This window comes from Podarcis vaucheri, assembly GCF_965113315.1.
Source record: "Podarcis vaucheri genome assembly, chromosome: 4".
Classification (NCBI taxonomy): Eukaryota; Metazoa; Chordata; class Lepidosauria; order Squamata; family Lacertidae; genus Podarcis; species Podarcis vaucheri.
This window is the reverse complement of record NC_138762.1, coordinates 4,486,349-4,507,589: the sequence shown is the minus strand read 5'-3', so window position 1 is coordinate 4,507,589 and position 21,241 is coordinate 4,486,349. Positions and strand designations below refer to the sequence as shown.

At 47.4% G+C, this 21,241-nt stretch overlaps 1 protein-coding gene across 10 annotated transcripts in view; it reads left to right on the top strand.

Moving 5' to 3' along the window:
* STIM1 (stromal interaction molecule 1) overlaps nucleotides 1-21,241 on the top strand; it is a 113,331-nt gene that overhangs the window by 68,323 nt on the left and 23,767 nt on the right. For all 10 annotated transcript variants that reach the window (XM_082219171.1, XM_082219170.1, XM_082219166.1 and 7 more), the window contains 2 exons: nucleotides 699-814; nucleotides 18,766-18,943. In XM_082219171.1, coding sequence (XP_082075297.1) covers nucleotides 699-814; nucleotides 18,766-18,943 — 294 coding nt within the window. The remainder of the gene's footprint in view (nucleotides 1-698; nucleotides 815-18,765; nucleotides 18,944-21,241) is intronic.

The following is a 21,241-nucleotide window of genomic DNA, read 5'->3' as shown; positions in this document are numbered from 1 at the left end:
CAGCTTCTGGGTCATGTGGCCAGCAGGACTAAGCCGCTTCTGGCGAACCAGAGCAGCGCACGGAAACGCCGTTTACCTTCCCGCCAGAGAGGTACCTATTGATCTACTTGCTTTTGAACTGCTAGGTTGGCAGGAGCAGGGACCGAGCAATGGGATCTCACCCCGTCGTAGGGATTCGAACCGCCAACCTTCTGATCGGCAAGTCCTAGGCTCTGTGGTTTAACCCACAATGCCAGCCGCGTGCCAAAAATGCCACATTATTTATTATTATTTATTATCAGAGATTCACAGGGTGCTTTACAATATCAAAACACAAAAAGGCATAACATAATAAGGGAAGTATTACAATAAATGCAATAAATAAAATTATTTTAAAAAAAACTTATCCATCTGGCCACTTTCTCCTTCTCACACATTTGTGGGGGCTAACAACCAGCTCCCTGGGTTAAGCGAGAGGTGTTCTCTGCAAAGCGGAGAAGATATCCCAGCAAAGGAAGCTTTCCTGCTTTATGAAATGAGAATAGCTGGTGCAAAATATCCTTGTGAACGACCAGGAAGCTTCCTGTTAAATCTCCTACCTGCCTGCTGGCGGTGAGTCCTCGCAGAGCTTGCCTGAGGGGCTACCTGGCCAAGCTGTGTTTTTTGCTCCAAATGCCCTTCAGATGTGACCACCTCCTCTGCCTCCCTCTTCCCCGCAGGTTGGCAATCACCAACGCCACCATGACAGGAACTGTCCTGAAGATGACCGACAGGAGCCACAGGCAGAAGCTGCAGCTCAAGGCCCTGGACACGGTGCTCTTTGGGCCGCCTCTCTGTGAGTGACGTTCATGTGGTCACGTGACTGTATGTGGGGGAAGTGTGTCAGCTGACATGTGTAGATGGGGAACACCTCTGAGGTAATTCCGCTAGGCACTCAGGAAGCTGCAAGGACTCCTTGATGCCTCGTAGCAGAGTAAGATAGTATTCCATAAACACAGTTTTAACAGTGAGTCCATAAGGCCAATTCTGGGTCCACATGTCCTTCCACAGTGGAGACATAGGTTTCTGGGTGGGATCATGGTGAGGGTTTGCCAAGTGTGCCTTCCTCTTAGCACGTTTCTCCCTTTTGTCCTGAGTTTGAGCGTCTCCAAAGCCACACCCCTTGGTCAAGGCTGTTCTCCAGCTGGAGCACTCGCAGGCCAGTGTTTCCCAGTTGCTGGTGTTTATAGTACATTTTTTAAGATTTGCCTTGAGAGAGACTCTAAACTTCTTTTGTTGACCACCAGCATTACGCTTTCCATTTTTAAGTTTGGAATAGAGTAGTTGCTTTGGAAGATGATCATTAGGCATCCACACAACAGGACCAGTCCAACAAAGTTGATGTTGAAGAAACATCACTTCAACACAGGTGATCTTTGATTCTTCCAGTACACTGGCATAAATTTTTGCTATGAGCCATTCAACAGGGGAAGGGACTTCCTTGGAAGGTGGTGGACTCACCTTCATTGGGTTTTTTAAAGCAGAGTTTGGATGGCTGTCTGTCAGGGATGCTTTAGCTGAGATTCCTGCAGTGCAGGGGTTTGGACTAGATGACCCTCGGGGTCACTTCCAAGTCCACAATTCTATGCACTAGTTCTAGTTTTCTTCTTGTTTGGACTTAATGCCTGGATGGGATGGAGGAGAGAGAGTTTGGAGGCTGCCTGTAGTTGAGAAGAAATCCCCCTTTCCTGAAGATTTGCCAGAGTGATTTGGGAGTTGGGTTTTGACACTTGGACTGCCTTTAGGTATTTCGTGGCATAGAATTTACTTTGTCGGTTTGGCTTTTACGTGGTTGTGGCCCAGCCTTGCCTCTGTGTGGTGTTGCGGTTAAGAGCGGTAGACTCATAATCTGGTGAACCGGGTTCGCTTCCCCGCTCCTCCACATGCAGCAGCTGGGTGACCTTGGGCCAGTCGCACTTCTCTGAAGTCTCTCAGCCCCACTCACCCCACAGAGTGTTTGTTGTGGGGGAGGAAGGGAAAGGAGATTGTGAGCTGCTTGGAGACTCCCTAGGGTAGTGATAAAGCGGGATATCGAACCCAAACTCTTCTTCTCTTCTTCTTGGAACAAGGAAGGGGGAAATCCAAAGAAATGTGGCTTCAGCATCCAAGACAAAACAGAAATCTGTAACCAGAATATTCAGAATCTCTTAGACAGACAGGTAGATTAATTTGCATGCATTCATGCGTTTCCTGGACCTTTTTCCTTTTTGGCTGCCTGAAACCACCCCCCATCCACCCACCCACCTCGGGCCCCCATGCTTGGATTGGCAAGATGAGGAGCTGGGGGGGGGGGAGGCAGTATTGTTAGGCAGCAGCAGAGCAACTTAGGGTTGAGTCGGGATGTTCGTACAGAGAAGTGTTTGTGTTGCTGTTTCTGGACTGTTTCAACTTCTGATTGAAAAGGGAATAAATCTAAACCAGCCATATAAATGGTGTGGAAACCCTCAGGGCCTGCAAGTACTCTAGGAGAGAGGTGGCTGAAGAGCAAAGTGGATGGTTTATTTATCATTCTTAAGTGCTGTTTTTCCCTTGTGGGATTCCAAGTGGCTGCAATCGATCTAACCCAGGAGCACGAAGCTGGCGTCTCCTTCTGCTTGGCTCACAGGCTCTGGTGAGTGAGTGGCTCACAGGTTGAACGTCAGGTGTGCCACCGATGCTTCTCTGGGACACCTGAAGCTTTGCAGGTTTCTCACAGGCATCTGTCTATTTGGCCTGGATTCTGGACTAGATGGCCTGATCCAGGAGGCTCTTGTTAGGTTCTTTCAAAGGGAGGGCATCCCTCCACAAGCTCTCCATGCTGCGGATACTGGCAACATTTGGGGGAAAGGTGTGACAAGGTGATTTAGTGGTGGGAGGCCGTAGTGGTGACTGAGGGCAGAGGGGCATCAAAGCTTCACCATCTTCCTGCTCAGCTTGGGAGCATAAGGAGAGCTCAACTTGCGAAACCGATTCTGGGATAAAATTTTCTGTTTGCAAATAAATGGTTTATTTATTGGGCCAAGGTGGAGGGTGGGAGTTTCCATCACTACCTTTATCTAGCAGCAATGACTGGAGACCTGGATCTGTGCTCTCCAGCCCAACTCATGGACACCTTAAGCTGTGATTCCTGCATTGCAGGGGGTTGAGCTAGATGACTCTTGAGTTCCCTCCAACTGTAAGCTTCTGTGACCCTTTCTTCGATCCTTATGTCAGATGGGTCCTTTTGGGAAGAATCTGAATTTAGGCCTTTTATTCTCCCAAGGAACAGAAAGCTTGCTTGAAAGGCACTTTGGCTGTGAAGAAACCCATTTGCTTTGATCAGGGAGAGGCGATTAATCAAAGTATTGCAATTATCGGGCTCAGATATCCTGGCCACTCTAAATATTTACAGTCCAGTGCATTGTGTTTAGGTTGCCTTTGCCTGGTAATGAGCTGAGTGGCAGCATCAGCCGAGTCTCATTAGTTAGCAGTTCTTGGAAAGGCCGTTTGCCGCCTGCAGGAGACCCACGGCCTTTGTGCAGCTCTGCCGATGCTCCCGATCCCTGCTGCCATGCGCAAGGGCCTTCCTTGTGTACCAGGGCAGCCTCAGTCTGGGGCAGTAACTGAAATAGGGGAGGACAGGTTGCAGGAGGCAAGTGGGGATTTCTCCCAGTGAGGGCTGGGACTTTTAGAAGACATCTGAAGGCAGCCCTTTATAGGGAAGTTTTTAATGTTTGATGTCTCGTTGTGTTTTTTATATTGTGTTGGAAGCCTCCCAGGGTGGCTGGAGCAATCCAGTCAGATAGGCGGGGTACAAATGATAAAATTGCTATTCTTATTGAGGGGCCGGGCAGCCAGGGGCCACACAAGAACATAAGAAGTGCCTGCTAGATCAGGCCAAAGGCCTGTCTAGTCCAACATCTTGTTCTTACACTGACCAGGCAGATGCCTCTCACAGGCACCCGCGAGCAGGATTCGAACGCAATACTCCTGTGGTTTCCAGCAACTGGTATACAGAAGCATTTCTCCCTCTGACTGTGGAGACAGAGGACAGCCAGCATAGCTAGTAGCTATCGATAGCCCTCTGCTCCACGAATCACTGCCTCCTGAAGTTTAACAGTGCGCTCTGCACATTAGTATTTAACTTCTTGCCTTGCTGTGCTGCATGTACAGAAACTGGCCCAGTGAGCCAGGAACTGAGGAGGCTGCAGCAGCAGCGTCCTTTGGGCCTCCTCCTCCTCCTGGCATCATGTGATTCCTGAGCCCTGTGACAGGAGCTAGGAAGTGAAAGTGCCTCATTGGCCTGGCGGCAGAAGGGAAGCTGGAGCAGGAAGATCCGTCTCCCTCTTCCGACGACCCACCCCCACGGGAGGGTCACCTCAGGCGCACCGTCGGTCTGTGTGTGAGCGCTAGGATAAGCACAGGCCTTGGCTGGAGATCTGTGGGAAGGGGCCAGATCCGCCGAGAGGCGCTGAGGTCACTGTATCCCAGCACGCTTTGGAAAGCGCGGGGCAAATGCAGAAAACCTCATGCTGAAGGGCAGGAAGTCGAAGTGGGGAGCCCAGGGCAGCCCGCGAGCAGGCCGAGCCCCCCTGCTCTGTGCCTGCTTGCTCCGAAATTCCTTCTGTGCGGCGCTCAGTCTCCAAGGGCACCCCAGTGTTTGTTTACTGCCGGAGTTTGTGTGTGACCCTGTCACCATAGCGCTGGAGCTTTGGTTTCTCCCGGCAAGCACAGCTCCGTGGTGCAAAAGGCAGGTGGCGGGAGGAGGGGAGCGGAGGCAATTTATTTAACCACGGAGGAGGCTAGCAAAAAAGGGGGCTGCGGCTGCCTCCTCATCACGCCTGCCCCTTAGAGGGCAGAGCAGAGTCATCAATAGCCTCCCCCTTCGTGATTTTTACAATCCTCTATTTGGGAATCGCTGCTCTAATCCAGCACTGGGGGGGGGGGGGCCGATCAGAACTCCTAAGAGTTTTACATTCAAAGAATCAGCGCTGATGGTGCCTGCAAATGCAGGAGACCGTCTGTCGAGAATATCTGGTGAGCGTTGCTGCTTCACAGGGGGTCTGTGTGTGGAGGAAGCCATAGGAGGATTCCTTTGCAGCAGCAGCAGCAGCAGCCCCACAGATATCAGTCTTGCCCTCCTTTGGAAGGTGAGCAAATACAAACGTTTTAGGAAGGGAGAATTCTTTCTTGTTCCCCAGCACTTGGAAGCAGCACGGTTGCTTCTTGAAGCGCTTGGCTTGCCCCGGCCACCCAGAGATTTGAGGAGAGCATGGACTCGAATCCACGTTTCCTGTGTTCAAACCTGCACCCCTAGAGTGCATACCAGGGGGGTGCAAGGCTGTCGAAAGAACTTATTCATGCAGGGCAGAGGTAAACTATGGCACTTGCTTCCACAAGAGGCAGTGATGGCCACCAACCCAGATGGATTTAAAAGAGGAGTAGACAATTCATGGAGATGTCTTTTGGCAGCAATCGCTCTGATCTGCCTCCACAGTCAGAGACTGCAGTGCTCCTGAACAGTGGCATAGCGTGGGTTGTCAGCACCCGGGGCAAGGCAAGTAATTTGCGTCCCCTAACCCATGGATTTTAGCAGGGGGCAGAGAGCTGCAAGTGCGAGCGCCCCCCCCCCGATGTTGCACCCGGTTGCTCCTGAGTACCAGTTGCTGGAAACCACAGGAGGGAAGATGGCTCTTGTGTTCGAATCCTGCTTGTAGTTCTCCCTTTGGGGCATCTGATTTTCCACTGTGAGAACAGGATTTTGGGCTAGATGAGCCACTGGCCTGATCCAGCAGCAGGCTCTCCTTATAAGAGGTTATTACAGTCTATCGGTGGTAGTTGTGCATGAGCTTGATTCACTGCTAATAAAAACATTTGAGAGGTCTGGAAAGCAAAACTCCCATCTTCCGAGGCACCGTGATAAGGACTAACCCTCTTTCTGGTTCCTTTGCCTGTAGCATAAGATGCTGATGACGTCTCTCTCAGTGCAAAACACTTGCAAAATCTTGGCATTGTGAAGCCCTGAGCTGGATACATCCTCCTGGCACCGCACACAGGAATGTCAGAGCTGAAAGTCTGGTGCGCCCAGCTTTTCCCAGGGTCACCGTCCTGCAATTTTGACGATGTCTCTATGAGAACGCGAAGGGGCAGCTATCAGCCCACTGCATCTCCTAAACACCTCCCGAATTCAATTTGAAGCAGGGTGGCTTTTTCAGCCTTCTCAGTAGAAGTGGAGGGGGCGGGGTGTTTCTCCTAGACCTGTTCTTGTGCGGCTGCATTTCTCAAGGAGGACATTTCCATTATGCCTTTGCGAAATTGGATCCAGTCCCCAGGGACTGTATTGCAATACCTTCTGAGGAAAGTGCAAAGGAAGGGGAGGAATTGTTCCTTCTGTGAATGTTCCTTGCTCTCCCCTGGACTGAAAGCTTCCTTACCCAGGGATACTCAAGGGCGCCGACTTATTAAAAATATTGGGGGGGCCCATACCGGGGTCCTGCCGCTGGTTCGCTCGGGTAGCCGGGAGAACGCAGTTCGAGGTGGCGGTGTTGGGGAGAGACCCTCGCTCAGGGCGCCACGAGACTTGGCGGCCGGCGGCCTATCTGGGGGGCTTTGGAGCGTATTTCGGCGGAGCGATTGGGGAGGAGGGGGCTTGTTGCCGGATTCTTCAGCTGGGCCGGAGATCCGCTGCTGTGGGGTCCCTGGGCCGAGTTGTGAGCACGGCCTGCTGAAGGGAGATCCAGCCGATTGCGCGACGGGGACGGCCAGGGCTCTCCGGCTAGGGCGCGCGGCTGGCTGGCTGGCTGGCTGGCGAGGGAGCAGGTGGGGAGGAGGCGGGGGTGCATCCCTTTCCTTTAAGGCTTCCGCCCTAACCCAGCATGGAATTCAAGGCGATTTACTGCCAAGTAGACATGGGGCTGCTGCCCAAAAAGTTTTACTTGGAGCAGGCGCAGTGAAATTAATGCACTTAAGCCAGTAATGTCTACTCCGAGGAGGACTAGCCTTGGAGAGGCGTGAGAACGCAACTTCGGCAGCGGGCCACTTTAGGGCTGCAGCCGTTCTGTGCGTCGGTAGAGACGCGTCCCCGAAGGCACTCTGCCTATGCCTAGAGGCCGCGCCTCTGCCCACGCCACGCAAGCCTGGGAAAAGAAACGAGAGAGTGTCCGGCCGACTTTAACTACCCTCCGTGGTGGCCAGGAGCAACGGGACGGGCCAGCGCGCCGGGGTGCAAAAGCGAAAGGGAGGGAGAGCAACCGGGCTGCGTGCCGGGGCCTAAGGCCGGGGAGGCGCCGCCCCAAGCAGGGCAGCTAGCGGGGAGCCCCGACGCCCGCCCACCGCCCCCAGATCAGGATCGGTCCCCCTCCGCCTGCGAACGGGGCTCACATGGTGACATTGGGGCTGGTGGGTGGCGCAGCAGCGGCTCTCTCCGAAGAACTTCTGCTGCTCCGCAGGCTGTTGCTGTTGCCGCTTCGGGCTGCAACTTTTGCAGGCGCGGCCGCTGGGTGGGGCCCTGGGAAGCTCCGCCCCGCCGGCCAGGGAAAGCCCCCAGCCCCAGGAGCCGGAGGCGGAGGAAGGGGTGGCGGCGGCGCTCTGCTGGAGGGGCGCCCGAGATTATTGGGGGGGCAGAGCCCCCCCAAACGAATTTTTGAGGGGGCTCGGGCCCCCTCAGGCCGCATGGAGTCGGCGCCTATGGATACTCATTAGGGTTTGAGGGATGCTGAGAAGGACAAACAGGGCATCAAGTCAAGGCAGAAGCAAGCCAAGGCCGCTCACTTGCCCCACCGCAGGCTCACTTTCAATAGCTGTGATGGCATTTTTCTCCTGCTGCAGAACTTCTGCCATTCTGGGCACCCCAGTTGAAGGAGGATATTGACAAGCTGAAGGATTTGTGTAGAGCAGGGTGACTGAGATGATCCAAGGTCTGACAACCAAGCCTTAGGAGGAATGGTTAGAGTAGCTGGGTATGTTTAGCCTAGAGACTGAGAGGATACAAGATAGTCATCTTCAAATATCCAAAGCCCTGCCCCATGGAAGTTGTAGCAAGCTTGTTCTCTCCCACTCTGGAGAAGAAGACCCATGGCTTCAAGTTACATGAAAGGGGATTCTGACTAAACACAAAGAACTTTCTGACTGCAAGAGCTGTTCAACCATGGAGTGGACTCCTTCCGAACTCTCCTTCCTTGGAGGCTTTAAAGCAGAGTTTGGGTAACCATCTATCAGGGATTCTTTACCTGGGATTCCTGCCTCGTAGGGGGTTGGGCTAGATGACCCTCGGGATCCCTTCCAGCCCGACAGTTCTATGATTCTATGCACTAGTTCTCATTTTTAGGCAGGCCATGGTGTCTGGATTCTTGCGCTACTGCCAGCAAGCAACATCCATCCCCACAATTAGCAGTGCCAGAATAAATACATAGTAGGTGCCAGAGACACCACCAAGATGCAAAGCAGACATCACCACTGTGTCCGGAAAGCAGCATTCAGTGCAAAGCAGTTAAAGGGTTTTTTGGTGCAATCAAGAGGGCTCTGGGAAGGCCATGAGGCTCCAGGGACCTCATCCATGAGAAAACTGACCCAATACAAATAGAAGTGCTCCATTTCCCTTCAAGGACTCAGCCCTACGCCTTCTTGTTTTCGCTGGACTCAGAGGGAACTCTCTTGAGCAATTATTAGGTGGTTACAGAGAGTGAAATAAGATGGGGATAGGAGGGAGGGAGGGAGCAGAGAGATGGCACACAGTCCATTTGAGACCCAGGGCGGAGTCTGTGGGGCTCTACTGTTTTGCCACCCATTCATCTGCCCGGTCCAGATCATTGTGTGGCACAAGAAGAAATGGGGCATTGTGCCAGAGATCTGATGGCTCAGACAAGCCTCCCAAGCCGAATACTCCAGGAAGCAACACTGGAGGGTCAGAACCAGCAACCCAGAAGAGCCTTGAAGTTCTTCTGCGCTGAGTTCTCAGTGACCCAGCCCTGCCCAGAGCCATCCAAATAAGGACTGGCCTCCCTAAGAGCATGTTGGTTGAAAGGTCCCTCGGATCTCACATAAAAACACCATTCTGAGAGTAAACAAACAGCACTGGTCAGCAAGCCAGCCAAGAGTGTTTCCATTCAGCATGTGAGCAGACAGCAGGCCTCTTCCTTCCATAACCAGCCTCAAAGTATAAATCTCTTACGGACCGTTACAGCACATAAACCCATTCTTGTTCTTCTGCTGTTACACCCCACACGGTACCCATACAATCTCCATGGTTCCCATCGCTGAAGCAGCCGCCATCCATTAGAAAGGAAGCCTGCTTTGCCACCACCAGCAATTTCGCTTGAAATGCAAATATCAGTTTTGGGGGAAATGGTTTTTGTCAGGACTGTGGCAAGGAAAGAGTTAAACTCCCCTTCCCCACCCAAGAGGGACCTGTGGCTCCATAGGCTTCCCATCGACTGCTATTTGCCTCACAAAAAAACGACACTTTTTAAGTTTGCAAATGGTAAAAGGAGGGATGGCAGAGATTTACAGCAAAAGGAAGCCATGAGTTTTCCAGGTGCTCTTCCAAGTACGTGAGCCTGGCTTTCTGTAACAAAGTGGACAGATTCCGGACAGATGAAAGGAAGGACTCTTTAACGCAGCTCATAACTGCCACTCGCAGGAGGCCGTGGTGGCCACCAACCTAGATGGCTTTATTTTTTTTTATAATATATTTTTATTGCAAATTTTAAACAAAGAAAAAACACCAAACATATACAATACCCTCACCAAAAAGTAACAAACAAATAAGACCATAAGTAAACAGAAACATAGACATAGAATAAAGAAAATCATAACTGTTCATAACACCCTTTTTTTTCATAACTACTTGGACTTCCTCACATCTCCCTTCCCTGCGTTCTCAGTAATACAATTAAAAACAGCAATTTATTACCTTCTTTCAGTTCTTATTTTGTACCTCTCAGATATTATGTCTCTGAACTTCAAATATTTTTTGTCAAATACTTATCAACATAATTTAAACATAATATTACTTCAAATTTTAACCTTTTCTTAAACATCACTTAATCTCCTATATCTTTCAACTAGATTGCTGGTACCATGTTATTTTCAATCGTGCAGTTTTTTTTAGCATTCATAGAGTTTGTACTGTTTTTGTAAATAGTCCTTAAATTTTTTTCCAGTCCTCTTCCGTTGTCTCTTCTCCCAATTCTCGGATTCTGCCAGTCATTTCAGCCAACTCCATATAGTCCATCAGTTGCGTCTGCCATTCTTCCTGTGTGGGCAAATCTTGGGTCTTCCAATATTTTGCGATGAGTATTCTTGCTGCTGTTGTTGCATACATAAAAAAAGTTCTGTCCTTCTTTGACACTTTCTGGCCAACAATGCCCACGAGGAAGGCCTCTGGTTTCTTGGGGAAGGTATACTTAAATACCTCCAACCTAGATGGCTTTAAAAGAGGGTTAGGCAAATGAATGGATGACTCTTGATGGCTACTAGCTATGGAGGCAGCAGTGCTTGCTGGAAACCACAGGAAGGGAGAGCATTGCTCTTGTGCAGGGGTCTGCAACCCGCGGCTCCGGAGCCGCATGTGGCTCTTTTACACCTTTGCCGCGGCTCCGGGGTGGATACTAGCGAGGGGAGGAGGTACATTGTGCGCCCCGACACTCCCCACTGTGGCGGGCACTGTACTGGCTGTGACGTCGCATGGGGGCAGTGCATGCATTACTCACGCACTGTCCCGACGTCACCTTCCCGCCCGCTGTCAGATCGGACATTAAGGTAAGAAACAATATATGCAGTGTTATATTTGTTCTAAATGTCGCAATGGTTTTGCGGCTCCCAGGTTTTTTTTCTTCGGAAACGGGCCAAGTGGCTCTTTTTGTCTTAAAGGTTGCAGACCCCTGCTCTTGTGCTTGACTCCTGCTTGTGGGTTTCCCAGAAGAGGCACCTGGTTGGCCACTGTGAGAACTGGATGCTGGAGTAGATGAACCCTTGGCCTGATCCAGTCGGCTCTTCTTAGGTTCTTACGAGTCTCTCTTGAGGCCTCTCCAAGTCTCAGAAGCTCCCTTCCGAGGTGCAAGCTGTCATAGCGAAAGCTGGCCATTCTTAGGGATGCTTTGTAAATGCTGCCGAGTGAAGTCAACCCAAGGGCTTGAGGATTGCAGCTCCAGTTGTCCCGTCCAACCCAGAGAAAGTGGGAGGCTTCCTCATATACCATAAGGAAACAAAACCCTGGGGTCATTTTTCTAAGGATGGATCTTTCCTTGTTTGCAGTGCCTTCCTGAAACTTTGGCTCCCTGCCACTCTAATCCCCAAATCCAGCCATGGTTTGATTGCTCTGAGCTCTTTGAAGAGTCCTTGTGTTCTCAGGGTGATCTCCTCTTTCTCTCTAGCAGAGGAGTTACATAACTGCCTCCTAGGAATCTTACCATTTTAGGTGAAGTGAGGAGTGCTTTCCAATTACCCGTTTCTGCGATAGGAATTTCCAATTTACTTTGCTGGCTGATTGGAGGCCGAAGGAGACCCCAGGACTTGACCCTGCAGCCCTGTCTCACACCAGGCTCCACCCTGTGTGCTAGACTTGGTGTGACTGACAGTAGCCATTATCAGGTGGCCATGCAACAAGGGTCCATTTGCACAGGGTGTAGCTTAATCAGGAAAGGTTGTGCAAACCCTGGATCAGGGCTTCTAATCAGTTGTGGGCTGGACGAGGGTCAGATTCTGAATCCTGGCAGGTTGGTGGCATTGTGGGTGAGCAGTTCCTGAGTGGATTACTGGCCAGTTTCCTGCCTTGGATGGAGTCTCACTCCCCTGAAGGAGCAGGCTTGTAGCTCGGAGATGCCCCTGGATGCATCTCTATTGCTAGAGAGGCGAAGGAGTGCTGGGAAGACAGTTTTTGGTCTAGGATGGCTTGGCCACTGTGGTTCCTGCATTGGTAACCTTGATGATTGCAATGCTCTCCGCATGGGGCTGCCCTTGAGGGAGAATGCAGAAACTCAACTGCTCACTGAGGCAGGATAGAAGCATAGAATTGTAGAGTTGGAAGGGACCCGGAGAGTCATCGATTCCAACCCTCTGCAAAGCAGGAATGTGCAGCTGTCCCATACGGGGATCAAACCTGCAACCTTGGCGTTCTCAGCGCCATGCTCTAACCAGGAATATTGCTGTCCTGTTGCTCCACTGTTCACAGAACTGCACATGCCACCAAATAGCTACTAGATAAAGTTAAAGGTGCCGGTACTGGTGTACAAAGGCCTATGCAGCTTGGAGGCGGGGTACCTGGAAGATTGGCCGGCCCCTTCTATACCCAGCTGATCACTGTACTCTTCAGGACAGGGCATCCCGCACACACCGTCTTCTCAGGAGATCTGTCCCATAGGAAGTCTGAATTGAGCCTTCAATGCCCTTTGGAACTCCCTTCTGCTAGATATCAGGCAGGCACCTTCTCCAATGAAGACTAGTGGAGTTATTTTATCCTTATTTGTTTCTGCACTAGATTTGAAACTCTTTCGACTTGAACTGAAACAGAGAGAGGTTAATTTAAGGCTGAGGCAAGTTCCAGAAATGCAAAACGAAAATATAAGAGAAAGATTAATAAAAGAAATTGCGCAGTGGATGGAGCTTCCGGAAGAGGATTTGGCAATGACAATACAGAATGCCTACAAAATGAAAATTAAGTCAAATAGACTAAAGAAATTCCCAGGCGATTGTCTAATTACTTTTAAGGATAGAGAGATGAGAAATTTGATTTTGCAAAGGAACAGAGAGAAGAGACTTTACATTGACGGGAATTACATAATTATATTTAAAGACATTCCAATAAGGCTGTTGAAACGAAGAGAAGCTTACAAACCACTGGTGCAACTACTTAAGAAAAATAAGATCGATTTTAGATGGGAATTCCCGGAGGGTGTCTCTTTCTTTTACAAAGGAGTTAAAAGAAGATTGTTAAGCCCTGAGGAAATAGGGAAATTCACAAGAAGATACAAAGAATTACAACAAGGAGAGGAAGAGATTAAAGGAGCAGAAGGAGGACTAAGAAAGAAGGAGGAATCTGAATTAGGTGAAGAAGAAGAACAGAGCGGAAGAGAGTCGGACGAAGAGGGAGAAGAAGAAGAAGGAGAAGAGACAGAAAGACCTTAAGTTTAAATTCTTAAATCCAGATAGTGGTAAGGAGAATGACGTTAAAATTATGGAACTGGAATATTAATGGAATGAACAATAAGAAGAAACGGAACGGAATTGAACGTATTTTAAAGAAGAAGAACTTGGATATCATATGCTTACAGGAAACACACGTGGCCAAAAAACACAGGAAGAGCCTCATCAATAAAAGGTTAGGGAACGAATTTGTATCTTCAGATAAAAAGAAAAAAAGAGGGGTGGTTTTATATATTCAAAATAAAATTGAGTCCCGCCAACTATTTAAGGATGAGGAAGGAAGAATAATAGCGGCTCAGATTAAATGGCAAGGTGAAGAACTGATAATTGTTGGAATCTACGCCCCAAATGGGAACAAGACAGAATTCTTTAGATTATTGGAAGAAAAATTATTTGAATATATGGATAAAAAAATTATAATAATGGGAGATATGAACGGCGTGGTATCAACAGAAATGGATAGATTGAGGGAAACAAAGAATAAAGAAGGGAAGTTGCCAAAGACTTTTTTTATGATGATTAAGAACTGTAACCTAATTGACATCTGGAGATTTAGGCATTCGTTAGAAAAACAATTTACGTACCATTCAGAACCAAACCAATCAATGTCAAGAATAGACCAAATTTGGGTGTCGAACGAATTAGCACCAAGAATCCAAAAAATTGAAATACAGGCTAAAGTTATCTCAGACCACAATCCGATTAAGATGGAGTTAAAAGGATTCGAAGAACGGACTTTCAGATGGAGACTGAATGATAATCTTTGGGACGACCAAAAATTTGTTGAAAAAATACAGAAAAAATTGTCAGAATACTTTCAAGATAATTCAGATAAAGGGACAAAAATGAGTGTAGTATGGGATGCATCCAAAGCAGTGATGAGGGGTCTATGTATCCAACAAAATGCATGGAAAAGGAACAACAAGGATAAAAAGATAAGAGAGATCTTGAGACAAATTACGGACAACGAACAAAAATTGATTAAAAAACCTAATAAGGAGAAGATAAGGCAGGAAATAAAGGCTCTACAAACCCAATTCGCAATGCTAATAAATAAGGAGGTCGAATGGAATATAAAAATGTTAAGACAAAAAAATTTTGAATTTGCAAATAAATCTGGAAAATGGCTTGCTTGGCAGGTAAAAAGAAGGAAAGAACAAAAACTAATTAACAAAATTGAATTAAATGGGGAAGAAATTACAGACCCGAAAGAAATTAGGAAAGGGTTCGTGGACTTTTATACACAACTTTATAGGAACAATGAAAGGAATAATAAGGAGAAAATAGAAAGATATCTCGAAGAAAAGATGTTGAAGAAGATCCCGACAGACCAAAAAGAACAACTTAACGCCCTAATATGTAGAGAAGAGGTAGAAGAAGTGATAAAAGAATTGAAAAGAGGGAAGGCACCGGGCCCAGATGGGTTTACATCAAGCTATTATAAAGAAATGAAAGATAAGTTGATAGCCCCGCTGACCGATGTAATGAATAACATCTTAAAAGAAAAGGACATTCCTGAAACATGGAAAGAGGCTTTTATTACAATAATCCCAAAACAAGATTCGGACCCAACACAGATTAAGAATTACAGACCTATCTCCCTATTAAATACGGACTATAAGATCTTTGCCGGCGTTTTAGCTAAAAGATTAAAAAAGATACTATCAAAAATCATACATAAAGACCAAGCTGGTTTTTTGCCAGGAAGACAAATAAGTGATAATACAAGGAATATAGTCAACATTATTGAATTCCTTTCCGATAGGTGCGATAAACCAGCAAGCTTAATTTTTGTAGACGCGGAGAAAGCGTTCGACAATGTAGTCTGGGACTTCATGTTGAAAAACTTGGAGGTTATGGAGGTGGGACAGGAATTTCTGAATGGTATAAGGGCAATCTACACAGAACAGAAAGCAAGACTGATAGTCAACAACGTCATTTCTGAAGATATTAAAATAGCTAAGGGAACAAGACAGGGATGCCCCCTTTCGCCACTGTTATTTATAGTGATTCTGGAAACCTTACTAAATGCAATAAGACAAAACAGACAAATTAAAGGGGTCACATTAGGGGCTAACGAGTACAAGGTTAAAGCCTATGCAGACGATGTGGTTTTGACTGTGGAAGAGCCGATAGAAAGCATAAAGGAGAGTTTGGAAGAGATGGGGAAATTTGGAAATTTAGCAGGATTTAAATTGAACAAAGGGAAAACAAAAATGATTGTCAAAAATTTAGACCAAGATAAGATTGAACTACTGCAGCAAAGAACAGGGATTGAGGTAGTTAGAAAAGTTAAGTACCTGGGAATATGGCTTTCCGGAAAGAACATTGATTTGTACCAAAACAATTATACCCCAGTTTGGAATAGAATAAAAAAAGATATGGAGACATGGGCCAGAATGAAACTATCTTTCTGGGGACGAATATCAATGATTAAAATGATGGTGCTCCCCAAGCTGTTATTTTTGTTCCAAACTATACCCATAATAAAAGGCACAAAAGATTTCAAAGACTGGCAAAAGGTGATCTCAAGATATGTCTGGGAAGGGAAGAAGCCCAGAATTAAATTCAAACTATTGACTGACATAAAAGAAAGAGGTGGCTTCTCCCTACCAGACATGAGATTGTACTATGAGGCAGCATGTTTGTGCTGGATAAAAGAGTGGGTAAAATTAGAGAATAATGAACTTTTAGACTTGGAAGGATTTAATAACAGACATGGGTGGCACGCCTACCTCTGGTGCGACAAAAAGAGGGTTCACAAGGGGTTTAGCAACCATGTTTTCAGAGGCGCTCTAATAGAGGTTTGGGATAGATATAAAAACATATTAGAACCCAAAACTCCTCACTGGCTATCTCCGTTAGAGATAATGGGGGTAAAGAAAATCAACATGAGAGGAAAGTGGGGAAAATATGAAGAAATGGTGACAAACGAAGGAGGAAAGTGGAAAATAAAACCATATGACCAGGTCAAAGTTTTTACATATGATTGGTTGCACTATTTTCAGATTAACGAAATGTTCAAAAAGGAGGTGAAGGAAAGGGGTTACGAGGAAAAAGAGTCTAGGTATCAAAAGGAGATAGTGAATAATGAATGTAAAAATCTGTCGAAAATGTACAAAATACTGTTGGAATGGAATACGAAGGACGAGGAAGTGAAATCAGTGATGGTCCAGTGGGCAAGGGATTTTGGATACAATATCCAATTGGAGGATTGGGAAAGGTTATGGAAGGTGAACATAAAATTTACGGCCTGTACGCTTTTGAAAGAAAATATGATGAAGATGCTTTACAGGTGGTATATGACGCCAGTAAGGCTGGCAAGGATGTACAAGATAGATAATAAATGCTGGAAATGCAGACAGACAGAGGGGACATTTTACCATCAATGGTGGGAATGCAAAAAAATTAAAAAATTTTGGGAGGAGATTTATAACGAAATGAAAAAGATGCTGAGATATACCTTCGTTAAAAGACCAGAAATCTTCCTATTGGGTATTGTAAGAAAAGATATAGAAAGAGAGGACCGCAAACTTTTTCAGTATGCGGCAACGGCCGCAAGAATTGTGCTAGCACAGAGATGGAAGCAGGAGGAAATTCCAACGGTGGAAGAGTGGAGAGAAAAATTGATAGAATATGTAGAATTGGATAAATTAACAGGGAAAATTAGATACACGAAAGACCAAAAGTTTATTCAAGACTGGGGGAAATTTGTGGGGTATCTGGAAAACAACTGTGATGTAAATACAACGCTGGTGGGTTTAAAAGAGGCACTGTAAAGAATTAATAAGTATTGTCGAATAGAAATAATGAAGGAAGGGAGGGAAAACGGCAATATGTAAGAACGGAATGCGTATGAAAGGGAAAACTACGAATGATTGTCAGTAACGTTGAAGGAAGTCCAAAATGGATAAGAATGTTATGATATGGATAAAAATGTATAACTGGTTGGAAACCAATAAAATTTTAAAATGCAAAAAAAAAAAAAAAAAAAGGAAAGTATTCAACCTATCAGTCCAAGGTCACGTAGAGCAGATAAAATCAGGTTGGATGCGAGATCAGGTTGCAAGATGGAAGTGACTATGAGGGAAGTGGGTGGAATCCTTAATTGAGAACACCTTTATTCCAAGAATGGATGTTTTGTTCTTTTGCTGTGATCATTAAAGACTCTTTAAATGGTAAAAAAAAAAAAAAAGATTTGAAACTCTTTCGACTTGCAGTTGTTTTAGATGCGTTTTAATTTGTGCTGTGGAATCGCTTCAAGACGCCTCGTAGGAAGTGATTCATAAATAAAGTAAATAATGCATTGGTGATGGAGCTCATGCTTCAGGCAGGGATGTGTATATTTAGTGCTTTTGCAGGAATGCTCTGCAAGCACATGATCTAAGAATAGCTGGGGAAGAATATGACTTTCCGAGGCTTGGCTGCTGCTGGGCCAGTGGGGAGTCCAAGAAGGCAGGATGATCTGTTGGGCTGGAGCTATGGGAGGGCCAGCCTTGGGGCAGAGTTGATGGCCAGCCAGTGTCCCCACTGAGAAGTCCATCCAGGGGGTGAGAGTGCGGGAACTGGAACAAGGATGCTGGCAGGCTGGTGGGCAGAAGCAAGGCAACATACCATGGCAGGGGCAACCGCTGCAAAGTCAGGAAGAATCCCCAGGAGTAGTATATTGCTGTTGAAGGATGGGAGAAGAAGAGGTCCCTCCAAGAGGAGCCTCAAGAGCAGGCTTCCTCAAACTCAGCCCTCTAGATGTTTTTCGCCTACAATTCCCATGATGCCTAGCTAGCAGGACCAGGGGTCAGGGATGATGGGAATTGTAGTCGCAAAACATCTGGAGGGCCGAGTTTGAGGCAGCCTGCTCAAGAGAGAGGATGTCTGCATCCCTGTAACTAGTTAATAATAATTGTGCATGCACACTATTTAATTTATCTGCAGCTTTTCTGTACTGCTCAGACACACACACACAAAAATCTGAGTGGCTCACAAATAAAACTAAAAATGTGAAATATAAATATTTTTATTTAACTGAGTTTCGGGGGATGGAATTGCAGAGATTGCAAATTGTATTATAAACTAATTCACACACAACACATAAAGGCAGTTTGAAATGCCACTAATAATTATTGCAGAGTGCAACAAGGCAAGCGAATAAAAATCCAAAGAAACAAAACAGGGCCAATGAAACTGTTTGTAATCTAGAACGCCTGGTCCTATCTTTATCTGGCGCCGAAAAGGTTGCTGTGCTGGTGTGAAGTGTGCCTCTCTGGGGAGGACACTTCAGAATCAGGGCACAGACTAACATCACTGTTTTTCTGAAACTAAGGGTGACGCTGTCCTCTACTAGACCGACTTGTGCTGGCGAAAACCCGGGGCCCACTTTTAAGCCAAATCCCTGTCCACCAGTTGATGTCCAGTGTGCTAGTGTACAGGGTTCTGCCTTGGGCAAAGAATTATGTGTGGTTCCGAAGTTTGTATGGAAAGTTGGCTACTATGGGCTCTTCCTGCCCCTTGGAGCTTTCCTTGCCTGACCTAAGCGCAGCCACAGGTGTTATATCAAATGCAAAAGAGCAAAGGGAAGGAAGGAAGGAGAGGAGAGGAGGTGGGCTTGTTTCCTTGTCTAAATAGGCCATTGTGTGACTTCTGTTTCCCCAGTGACCCGTCATAACCACTTGAAGGACTTCATGCTGGTGGTGTCCATTGTGATCGGGGTGGGCGGCTGCTGGTTTGCTTACATCCAGAACCGCTACTCGAAAGAGCACATGAAGAAGATGATGAAGGACCTCGAAGGTCTCCACAGAGCTGAGCAGAGTCTGCACGATCTCCAGGAAAGGTGAGTCTTGGAGGCTGCTGCAGGGTGCCATGGGTGGTGCCTGCTGCTGCCCTGGCTGTCTCCCTTCTTCGCTAGCACCTGGCTTGCTGATGACTTTTGCTCAGATCTTCCCAAATACTTTGGTAGGAGACTGGCTTGTGCTTCTGGTTTGGCACTAACGAACCACAAAGCACTGGATGAAGCCCCCTTGCAAAGCAAGCATGATGGGCCTGTCCTGACCTCGCTCCTGCCCACCATGTGCCAGTATCACCCAGCAAGGATCAAGGGTGGGCATCTAGTGCTTTGTGTGGACCAGAAGACTGCTGGCTTTAAACACCCAGAAGTTCATGCAGGTGAGCTGTTACCTGTCAGATCTTGAAGCCTCCCGAGGATGGAGACAGCAGAACCTCAGTGGAGAGTCCAGGTTTCTAGGCAGCTTATTCCAACTGGTCTTACAGCGAGGGGGTTTCTTCTAGCACTTAGTTTAAACCAGGGGTTCCCAAACATTTTGGGGGCTCTGCTCCCCTGGTTCTATGAACTCATCTCCAGCGCTCCTTACCCTGTGAAAACCATCATTCAAAAGGAAGATAATAACACAATAAAACAGTAAAACAGTGAATTGCACAATTATTCAAAATCCGGTTTAAACTATTGAATTATTTCAGCAAAACTGAGGAACTTGATCCAGTGATACCAGCTTCTCAAAATCTGATAGTTGTTTATGCCTCCATCACACACCCCTGCCACCCCTTTACCTCTTAGCACCTTCCAAGGGAACCACTCCCCACCCCCAGGGATGGTTCAGCTCATTTCAGAACCACTGATTTAACCCTTACCTCCCTGTATTCTGAATTTGTTTCTTCTTGGTCTGTCTTTGGTGGATGGATGGGCTAAACAATGGAGGTAATCTCTGTGACCGGAATAATCCCTGCAGATTAACCGATCAAACTGACATCTATTTCCTTATAGTGTAATTGTGAGCAGTTATTGGCATGCGGCGTCCACACGGCTCTGTTAGTCTGTCCTATTTGCAGCAAGCAAAGAGCAGTGAGGCTTTTTAGCTTGCAACCCATGACTGTAGTCGGTGAGGCCTGGGATAGAGGGTGCTTTGCCCCAAATATTCAGGGTTTGAACCCAGGACCTGCCACAGGCAGGCCCCAGGGCACCTTCTTTCCTCTTTCTCCCTGCCAGCACAAACTGGGGTTCCTGTTTTGTTTCACTAGAGAGAGGCTTCTAAAAGGGGCATGAAATCAGCCTCTTCCTTCCTCCCTCCCTCTCTCCCTCCTCACATCCTCCAGTTATCTGGCCTGATTCTGGCCAACGGAGAAGAGGCTGAGTCACTTAAATAATGGAAGCCACCCAGGACCCACTGTGGCTTGGAAGCGCCCCCCCCCCCCCCAACTCTGCCTTTGCAGGAGGAGCTGCTTCTGCTGCGGCAAGGCTCGGCTCATCACCGTCTGTTGTTTTGCCTCTGCAGCTCTGTGCATGCATGCAGTTCCCTGAGAACCTCCCTGTCCCCGCCACCCTTTTAAAAAATGCCTGAACATGTGCAGGCAAGCAGTGCTCAGGGTGTGGAGCCTTTTGTCTCCCTCCCTCTCGTGTGTTCCTTGGCCTTTAGCACTTCGTGTTCCCCCTCTGGCCATCGCTCCCTCCCAGCCACCAACCAGGCGGCAAAAGCTCAGTTACAGCATTCAGAACCCAGGCAGCTCATTTAGCATGTTTTGGCAACACAGAGCAATTACATCGCTCCACATAGTTGCTCTCCGACACAGGCCTGCTGATAAGCAGTTTGGGGGAGGCAAGGCCCTTCTGGGTCTGGACCCTGGAAGAGTCGCTTCCCGGACAGAAAATAATCTTGCAGTCGCCCCCAGAAGGAGTGGAGGGGCCTGTCCTGGGCTAAGGGGCCATGAAGACAGTTCTGCGCAAGGCCGGGGCTTCTGAGGTCCTTTCAAACGATTTTTTTTAATCCACAAACAGGGTTATACACACCCCGTTCCCAGTGAAGTACTCCCACATCTGAAGGTTTTAATGAACTGAAGTAATGGGAAATTAGACAGAAAAGTTTTCCTCCCTCTCTAACAAACGCGGACATCCAGTGAACCTGAGCGTTGGAAGATTCTGAGCCCATAAAAAGAAGGACTTTTTCATGCAGCACATGGTTAAACTGTGGAACTCCCTGCCACAGGAGGCAGTGATGGCCACCAGCCTAGATGATTTTAAGAGAGGATGGGGCAAATTTGTGGAGAGGGCTAGCAGCAGCTCTTAGCAACGATAGAGGCTGCGGTCTGCCTCCTTGTAAAAGGCAGCAATACTTCTGAA